Source organism: Amphiura filiformis, chromosome 1 (assembly GCF_039555335.1).
Source record: "Amphiura filiformis chromosome 1, Afil_fr2py, whole genome shotgun sequence".
Classification (NCBI taxonomy): domain Eukaryota; kingdom Metazoa; phylum Echinodermata; class Ophiuroidea; order Amphilepidida; family Amphiuridae; genus Amphiura; species Amphiura filiformis.
Window position 1 is genome coordinate 516,410 of NC_092628.1, and position 10,431 is coordinate 526,840.

General features: G+C 36.1%; 1 protein-coding gene across 1 annotated transcript; it reads left to right on the forward strand.

The window, feature by feature from the left end:
- The first annotated feature begins 518 nt into the window (after positions 1-518).
- LOC140168843 (scavenger receptor cysteine-rich domain-containing protein DMBT1-like) lies at positions 519-4,107 on the forward strand. Its single transcript, XM_072192215.1, has 5 exons — positions 519-534; positions 915-1,229; positions 2,420-2,715; positions 3,241-3,538; positions 3,872-4,107. The coding sequence occupies exons 1-5, from the start codon at positions 519-521 to the stop codon at positions 4,105-4,107; spliced, it is 1,161 nt and encodes a 386-aa protein (XP_072048316.1).
- Positions 4,108-10,431: the final 6,324 nt, after the last annotated feature.

Sequence of the window (10,431 nt, forward strand, 5' to 3'; positions counted from 1 at the left end):
GAGGAGAAGAAACCATAGGATGGCAATATACCCGTCCATGCTTCGCATGCGGGTATAAGAAACCACAGGATGGGAAGATACCCTGCATGCTATTGCATGCGGGTATGATCATGTGTCATATACTGGGGTACCCAAAAAGGTGGCTTTGTTACATTTTGATGTGCAGCTTGGATTTCAAAACACTGTCTCTTGAGTATTCCTTCACTTAGAAGATTCAATTAGGTCTTAAATTGAGGCTAATTTAATATTAATATTAAATAGTAATCTAGATTACTCATGTGTTTATCCTGTTTTAAAATATTTTTGAAATATTTTCTTATGGCGTTTGCCATGAAATGTGCCAAGGGTGGCTGAGGATTAGGGGGAGGAGGATTAGGGGGAGGGATTCATATCTTAAATTTGATTTAAAACCCCCATTAAAAACTTGAATCTAGTAAAAATGTCCAAATGGACTCCTAGGCATCTAAACCAAGTAAATAAATATAGAAGTTCATTTAAAAAAACAATACTTACTCAAAATGATTGTAAAAAGAGGTGGGTTACATCCTCCCTACTTTGTGATTGTTTTTGCCCTCACTCTCTCATTTTTTAACCGATTTCCATTAAAAAGGTGTCAAAATGCTCAGGAGGATGAACCATTTCAAATGAGATGTGTAGGTATAATGTTTGAACCATTTAATATTTTTACTATGTAACACAAAGGTACCCCAGGTTGTGACACAGGACCATATACGAAACCACAGGATGGGAACATACCCGTCCATGCTTCGCATGCGTGTATAATATTAGCCCTTTGCATTTCGTGATTTAGTATTTCATATTACAAATAATGAATTTGATTGACAGGTCCTTATAGTGACCCCGATATTTTCCTGATAACCACATTTAATTAACGATCTTTCAACCTGTTTCAGTACGTCTTGTCGGTGGCAGAATTTCAAGTGAAGGCAGAGTGGAAGTATTCTACAATGGTTCTCGTGGAACAGTGTGTGATGATTCATGGGATAATAATGCTGCAATGGTAGTTTGTCGTCAGCTAGGCTTTACATCAGGTGATGGAGAAGCTGTTAGGAATGTTCAGTTTGGAATGGGAACTGAAGAAATATGGCTGGGTGATGTAAGCTGTTCAGGAATAGAAAAAGGATTAGATGAATGCCATCATAATGGATGGGGAATAAACAACTGTGACCACAGTGAAGATGCAGGAGTCATATATGCAACCTATGTACGTACTAATTATTAATTGGGGTCATGTATGAAATTTATGAAAAAAATTTGTTCATTGAATTCAATTATCTCTCACAAAAGAATATGCAACTTTCTAAAACTAGTTTAGGAAAAGGAAAAAAAAATATTCAAGAACCACCCTTACTTCCTGCAAAATAAATTGAAATAACAACACTGAATTGATTCCAAAGTCCCAAACTTATAAGCTCTCATTTGATGTATGTCACATCCGCACAGCAGCTCAAATTTAAAGAGTTGGTAACATGAAGTGGAAGCCCTTGCTATACCCTTTCATTTCTTGATTTTATGTTCGTAACACCTACAATGATTTGGTCCTGTATTTTAAGGGTCCTGATATCATTAAATAGTTTGATGTGTGGGCAAGCTATAAGCTGGATTGGTGAATGTTCTGCACGGTTGTTTGATGTATATAGAATTGGCTTCATTATTAACTAAATGCAAACTATAGATGGCGCTATTTATCCTAAAGCATATTTCTTTATTTGCAAAGGGGAAGTGATTAATACTGCCATTAAAACAGCTGGAATAGTTGAAACAAGCAACAAGGAAATGTTATAAACATATTTTATCAAACAATAAAAGGAATCATTTGTATTAAAAGCTTGAAAGAGTAATAACTAAATAGCGCCACCAATTTTGTCATTAATAGATACATTTTATATCCAAAAAAGCTTTAAAAAATGCTATAAAAGTTAATAATTTTGTAAAACAGGGGATAGTAAGTTGAGAATAACTCAAAAGCATCTGTAAACATTAGCATGATATCACATTTAGCTGTTTAAGCCTAAAATTTTGCTGTGCATGTTTTGTTTGAAAAACTAATAAATGATCCCATCAAACAAACGTGTCTGATAGTTTTCTTTGGCATTATCAAAAATGTATGGATTTGGGAATCGTTTTGTTTTTTAGAAATGGTACCTCTAACCTTTATGATGATGCCATAATATTCCAAGACAATTTGTGTCATATGTCATGTGTGTAATTTTCACGACAGGTCGTCATCTATTACGATGCCAAGAAATTTAGTATCTCCTACTATAAATAGTGAATCTGATTGACGTGTCCTTATTGTGAACCAAACGTTGCCTGATAGCCCTATTGTAGGGTACATTATGAATTACAAAAGAAACTTGTTTTCTAAGTTAAATGTGTTACTTTCAAGCTGATTCAGTCCGTCTTGTCGGTGGCAAAAATTCAGGTGAAGGCAGAGTGTTTTACAATAGTTCTTGGGGTACTGTGTGTGATGACTTCTGGGATAATAATGATGCAATTGTAGTTTGTCGTCAACTTGGCTTTCCACCTGGTAATGCCTTTGGGAATGCTCAGTTTGGGGTTGTAATCGGAGAAATATGGCTGGATGATGTACGTTGTTTAGGATTTGAAAATGGATTAGATGAATGTCATCATAATACATGGGGAAAAACAACTGTGACCACAGTGAGGATGCCGGCGTCATTTGCAACCTTGGTATGTACTAATTATTAATTTGGCTCATGCTAATTCCTACAACATTGTCATAGGTTTCGAAATGTATGAAATTTATGAAATTGCAGGAAATTATTCATTGAATTCAAATATCCGTCACAAAAGAATCTGCAACTTTCCAAAACTGACCTACTCTCAATTTTGGGAAAAAGAACAAAATAGAATTCAAGAACCATCTTTACTTCTTGCGACAGTATAAGTCATCAGCTCTTGTTTGATGTATGTCACATTCTCAAAGCAGCCCAAATTTTAAAAGCACCAAATTAGATATAAACTTTCAAATTTGGCCACCACCAGGTGGAAGCCCTTGTTATAAGGATTAATAGGATTTAATACATTTGACAGGCCAGCTCTAAAATTATTTACAATACCCAATATCTTTTTATCTTAGTTTATTTAATTGATCTGATGATGACACTCGATAGAGTATGGAAACTTCAGTCCTTTCACTCCCACCCCAACAAAAATTTCCTTGCTCCTTACATGTCTTATTTTGAACCTCATCAGTACGTCTTGTCGGTGGCTGAAATTCAAGTGCAGGTAGAGTGGAAGTATTTTACAATGATACGTGATGAATCATGGGGTAACGATGATGCAATGGTAGTTTGTCGTCAACTTGGATTTCCGTGTAGTGTTGCACAATCTGTTGGGAATGCTAACTTTGGAGCAGGGGTAGGAGAAATCTGGCTGGATGATGTAAGCTGTTCAGGATTAGACAATTATTTAGATGAATACCGTCATAATGGATGGGGAGTAAACAACTGTGACCACAGTGAAGATGCAGGAGTCATTTGCTCACCAAACGGTAAGTATAGTCCGGTGGTAAAGCAGGTAGGGCGACTTTGTGAGCTAATGTGGATGTAATGAAATAAACTCACTTTAAATGCAAAAAAAACCATGCTCTTCAGCTCAAGTCGTAATATAGGTAAATCTGATTATCTTAGTTTATTTTTGAATAGTGATGCTTTGGAAAATGTAAGTAAATGTAAATACTTAGGCCTCCCTCACTCTGGATCACAAAATGTGTTGGGAGCCTCGCATAAACCAAATTTGTTGCAATATCTCAAAATATATTGGTCTCCTGTATAGAGTCAGAGAGTGACGGTCACTTGACAATTTAAACACAATATCTATACAGCTCTTGTGCTTCCCAGACTCAGTTATTGGGATATTGTATGGGGTATCTGCAATTTTACACTCCAGAAAAGGATAGAACGTCTTCAAAATCGGGCTGGGAGAGCTATCCTTAAGGTTCCTGTTCGCACACCTTCTTCATTTATCAGGGACTGGCTTGGCTGGAAGCGCCCAAGTGATCGTAGACATGACAACTTATGTATCACTGTCTTGAAATGCCTAGCCGGGCTTGTTCCTTAATGCCTAAATGATACATTTATACTCTTATAGGAAACAAACATGACACTCATAATAAGGTAGCTCACACGGTAATATAGCATTGAATTTTAAACATAGAACTGAAGCTGAAAGACGTTATTTCTTGTTCATGGGCGCCAAAGCATGGAATAGTCTGCAATCTGATCTGAAATATCCAATACCAACCAGCACTTCCATTTTCAAAAACGGGTTTTTAATTATGTAATATTAACAATATAAAATGACCACTTGTGTAATAAGTAGCAAATCTTGTTTTAAAAAACTGTTTTCAATGACTGTAAAACTTGTGTTAACATGGCCTTAAGGGAATGGGTATGAACGTTTGGACAGTATTTATTGTGGGACATTAGAGCACATCAGACATATCGAATTGCATACTGAATACGAAGAATGTCATTCTGATATCAAATAATTTTGATTTTTGAAATTCGCAATGTAATACACATTTTATGGCAAATCATTAAAAATTGATATTTTGATATTTAACAGTACTCGAAGTAAACTTTATAAATCTGATGATTTATACTTAACGTGTATGTAGGTGGGATGAAAAGCCGACGATCAATTGAAAATGTTGACCTTTCGTATTGATGATATGGATTTGAAGAAGAAATCTGAAGAAGAAATCAAATAGGTTATTATTGTATGACTTCAACATTTGTCATGATAACACAATGTAGCTAAGCTTAGTGCGTTTAATAGACTCTAAGACATAAGGTACAAAGTTGGCTTTGATGTGCATGTGAATGTACATGTAGTATCATCCATATAATTATAGATGATGATCATATTGACAAAGGATTTACAGAAATAGTTCCTATAAGAATGAAACATTCCACTGAAATATAGCTGGAAGTGTTAAGGGATCTAAAATGAGCGTTTATTGCGTTTTGACAGTATTTTTTGTGGGACATGAGAGCACCTCAGACCTATCGAATTGCATTCTGAATACGAAGCATGTCTTTCTGATATCAATTAATTTTAATTTTTTGAAAATCACAATTTAATACAAATTTTATGACAAATTATAAAAATTTGATATTTTTCAAATTTTTGATATATAACAGTCCTCGAAATAAATTATATAAATCTAATGATATATTCTTAAAGTGTATGTAGCAGGGAGGAAAAGCCGACGGTCAATTGAAAATTTTGACCTTTCATATTGAAAATATAGATTTTTTCCCAAAAAGACCTAATTTTTTTTGGTGTTTTGGGAAAAAAAATCCATATCTTCAATACGAAAGGTCAAAATTTTCAATTGATCGTCGGCATTTCATCCCACCTACATACACGTTAAGTATAAATCATCAGATTTATAAAGTTTACTTCGAGTACTGTTAAATATAAAAAATATCAATTTTTAATGATTTGCCGTAAAATGTGTATTAAATTGCGAATTTCAAAAAACCAAAATTATTTGATATCAGAGTGACATTCTTCGTATTCAGAATGCAATTCGATATGTCTGATGTGCTCTAATGTCCCAAAATAAATACTGTCCAAACGTTCATACCCCAGCCCTTAAGGCACCTTTAGCATTTTCTAGTAGTCTAGACGGGGACAGTAATATACACAATGTATAGCCAATAGCCTCATTAACAATGTTAGCGTTTTAATCATCCGTTACTATATACCGGGTAGTATAGGCCTACATGTACACCTTAAATCAAGTGTAAGGCAATAAAAACAAATCAGTTCGATCTTTCGATCGACCATCGATGCTTGGTCGATCCTTATTATTTATGAAATCAATTGATTTACTATATTAATTGTGATAAAATGTTGATTTGTGCCTGTAGTGATATTGACCAATACAAATTTAGCGTCAATTCTGATTAATTAGTTGATAGTTCATTAATAACAAGCATCGAAGCAGCATAGACGGTCGATCCAAAGATCGAACAAATTTGTTTCTGGTGCCTAACTCTTTGCAGGATGATAAATTGACAAAACAAACACCACTTGCTGGGTTTGAAATTAAATTTCCTTTCATTTGACACCAAACACGATATACTTTGAGCAAAAATGACTAAATTGCCCCCCCCCCCCCATGTGACCCCCCTGTTGTAGGCCCTGTGCAGAAGATTTTTTTACGTGTCCACCATAGGGGTGTTTATTTGACCCCACTGAACTGTTTGACACCCATGAGGTTTTTATATCTTCCCGATGCAGGTGGACCATCCCTGCTCCCTGGGTAAACTGTTTAACTAATAGTGTACGTAATATCGTTAATTCTCTTGGAAATAAAAAGAGGAGCGATTACCGAATAGTATGTAACTCTTATTACAAGACTGCCCTACCATAACCCTAAACCCTAACCCTAAACTCCGTAAACGAAGACTGGACTCAAGTCTAGTAAGTGGCACCCTATTCGGAAAGAGAAGCGGCATCATAAATGTATGACTCAACATCACCAACTATTTTAAGTAACATCAATCCATAAATGACCTTTGGTCGCATTATGTATATTAAAAACTTCGGTCGAAGTTTTGCCACAAGTTTAAAAAAATAACGGTTAGTTCATGAAAAAGAAGAAGTGAAATTTAGCAAAACGCGACGAGGTTTATTTGCCCGTAAGGCTGCGTTCACATAGAAGTATACTATTCGGGTATACGGTGCACGTTTTACAGGTGCACGCGTATATAGTTCAATCGAGCAAGGCAATTTCATAGTACCGGGTCACATAAAGCTACGATCGCATAGAAGTATACTATTCGGGTATACGATGCACGTTTTGCAGGTGCACGCGTATAGATTAAATAGAGCAAGGTAATTTCATAGTACCGGGTCACATAAGAGCTATTCGAAAAGGCCGTATACCTGCGTATAGTATAGTATAGTGGGAATCGCGCGTGTTCGATTTTAGTGCAGCGTATACCGTCCAAATTTTAAAAACCTAAACCATATGTGGGCAAATTCATTTTTTTTAATGGATTCTAATTCTGCACATTATGACACCTCATTGAATGCAATGTGACCTCCAGAAGTAAAGTTACAAGCATTTGATAAGACGAAGAAAATGGGTAAACTGACATACTCGCTATTCGCTATACGAAATACGCTCATTCGATCAGGCTGAGTTCACATAGTATATTCCTATATGAACTCAGCCTGATCGAATGAGCGTATTTCGTATAGCGAATACCGTATACCGTATACTTCTATGTGAACTCAGCCTTAGAGAGCTCTATTGTTCCGCTATTGTATCCGCTATTGTATCCACTATTGTATTCTATTCATAAAAGCTACTGCAAGAATCGCGGCAATCCCTGATATTGCTGATGTCTACCGCCGGCGTTTCGCATTTATTAACAATCAAAATTATCCCATACTCTTACATTTATAGTCTTATTCTCACCTTTTATATAATATTCAGAAATTGCAATTCGGAAAACTACTAACTTTTCAAGTGAAAATATATATTCCATCGAAAATATATCAGACTTAATTGTATACATAGAAATCTATTATACCCAACCCATAAGTGCCCAATGCACCCAAATATCCCCGCAAATATCTCATACACGATTTTATTCATTCATTTTGGGCTTTAAACACTCAGAAGTCGTCCAAAATGGCAACATCATCAGCATGATCAAACCCTCTATGACTTGTTCACAAGTTGATGCTTTACAAATTACCCTCACTTGACCAAACACGCATATTAAATACATGATCGAAACACCCAGCAGAGTTTTACATACGATTATGTGGCTTGTCTTAACGATTCAAAAGATGCCACTTTCTTACCCACTGACACTAGCTAATTTGCATGGCAGAAATCTATAGTGCGGACACTCTTCAGTCGCAAACCAACAAAATTCGTGCTATTTTGGCGTTCTTGCAAAAGAAATCTCGTGAATCGAGTGCCCTCTCAACAATATCCCTAGATGTTTGCCAATAATGACACACTCTAGAAACGCCAACATAAATCACCCAACAGCTTCATTTTAAGAATTATTTCAGTATCCAAATCAATAGGAACAGAAAGAGTATGGTCTACACATTCCAAGAAAATGTTTTATTTGTTACTTCCGCCATTCTATATTTCCCTAAAATTATCGCATTTTTTCTCCAAAATCCTATGTAAATGATTCTCCACGCTACGCAGAAATTATGTTCGATAAATCATACAAATTTGCCACAATTTTACATCACTTTAGACAGTATTGCAATATCTTGATGATTTTTAGGCATTTTGAACGGCAACTTGAGTATTTTCAGAAATCAAATATCGCGCCAAGGGGATGACACTCTTATTCACGCATTCATTTACAACGCAAACTTGTATCGAATCCCGGTGGTTTGCGACCAATGAAATGTCCGCACCCCTGGATTTATTAATCCCTGGTATGAATTATGTATTACATTTGTCAAGGCAATAACCACGATCCGTTTTGTAATAATATAAAAGCACTTGCAATAGAATCCCGCTGAGTTCAATGAACTGCGCCCTGAAACCGATGGAGAACCATCTATTTGACCTCTATTAACAGGTCAGTGAGCTCTCCATACACAAATGAACAAGTACAATAGGACAAGGCCAGCACCTATTACCTGCTTAGTAACATGTTATTTTGAAGTCTTGAAGATCGTCTGTGCATATGAACTGCGCATTTATGATGCAAAATATTAGTTCTATATAATATAAAATTACAAATACTGGTATTATGATATACAAAACGACTAATAAAATCATGTCATCATGGCGTCATGTCAAAGGTTCATTATATCCCGTATGTTTGTCTAAATTCATATATATATATATTTGAAAACAATTTCTACACCAATTTAATATGTACTCATAGGTGGAACCTTGCCTTTTTTAATTTTCATTTCTTTTTATGTAACAAATTCAGGTTTTTCCATTACGCGGGGCCGCCGGGCAATACAAATTTAATGCTAACATTGAATGAACGCAGAATCAAGAATGGGCGTTTCTAGTACATACAGCGTCTGACCAGGGGGATGACACTCTTATTCACATGTTTATTTACAACGCAAACCTATATCGAATCCCGGTGGTTTGCGAATAATGAAAATGTCCGCATCCCAGGATTAATTAAACCCTGGTATGAATTATTTATTAGCTTTCGCCACGATCCGTTTTGCAATAACATAAAAGCACTTCAAATAACAGCCCGTTGAGTTCAATGAACTACGTCCTGAAACCGATGGAGAAGTGCCCCGTAAAGAAGCTCTCCCATTGACCTCTATGCAGGTCAGTGAGCTCTCCATACACAAATGAACAAATACAATAGGACAAGGCCAGCACCTATGACCTGAATAGTGACATTTTATTTAAGTCTTCTAAAGCTTAAATATCTTGAAGATTAGTATTCGTTTGTGTATATGGACTGCGCATTTATGATGCAAAATATTAGTTCTTATATAAAATTACAAATATTGGAATTATGACACACGGTATAGGTGATATATAAAACGACTAATAAAATCATGTCATCATGGCGTCATGTCAAAGGTTCATTATATCCCGTATGTTTGTCTAAATTAATTAATATTTTGAGAACAATTTCTACACCCATTTAATATGTACTCAGGTGGAACCCGACTTTATTTAATTTTCATTTCTTTTTATGTAACAAATTTAGGTTTTTCCATTGCGCGGGGCCGCCGGGCAATACAAATTTAGGCTAACATTGAATAAATGCGGAATTAAGAATAGGCGTTTCTAGTACACACAGCGTCTGACTCTACCTGATGACCTAGCCTGAGTCCCATGGGCTCCAAGAATGGCTCTCCATACACAAATGAACAAATACAATGAAGGGTCGCCATTGCTCTCCATACACAAATGAACAAATACAATGGAGAGTCCGACTGCCATGCAAATGAGCCAAGTGTCCTCTCAAGGAACAAGGGCACAAGCCACAAGGGAACAGCCTATGGATACGAGGCCTAACAAACCAACACCGCCAAATTCGACTGACGTGTGTACAACGTGGGATGCTATGAGGAAATTGAATACTCGTTGTCTGATCATGCATGTGTGTTTATGGTTCGGATAGCGGTTACTTAGCAACTCTCGTTCCGCCTTGGGTTTATTGAATACACTCTATATAAAGTCATCAATATGTCGTTTCCAGTCCTTGGGTTCAGCTATTAATTTTTTTAATAATTCGGTTTCCCCATAGCATTAAAAAACTAGTATTTTGATAATTAAAATAGCTGGATGCGGTATGCAGCTGACTGGGGTGGCCGTGGTTACGGGTCGTTAAAACCACTAGAACCACAAACCGCGAAATATGGATATCCAACTAGTTTGCCCCGCAGGGTTACAAA

Excerpts from the sequence above, each read along its gene's own strand:
- LOC140168843 (XM_072192215.1), top strand. Across the intron at positions 1,230-2,419 it reads CATATATGCAACCTATGTAC|TCCGTCTTGTCGGTGGCAAA; the intron begins GTACTAATTATT and ends AAGCTGATTCAG. Across the intron at positions 2,716-3,240 it reads CGGCGTCATTTGCAACCTTG|TACGTCTTGTCGGTGGCTGA; the intron begins GTATGTACTAAT and ends GAACCTCATCAG.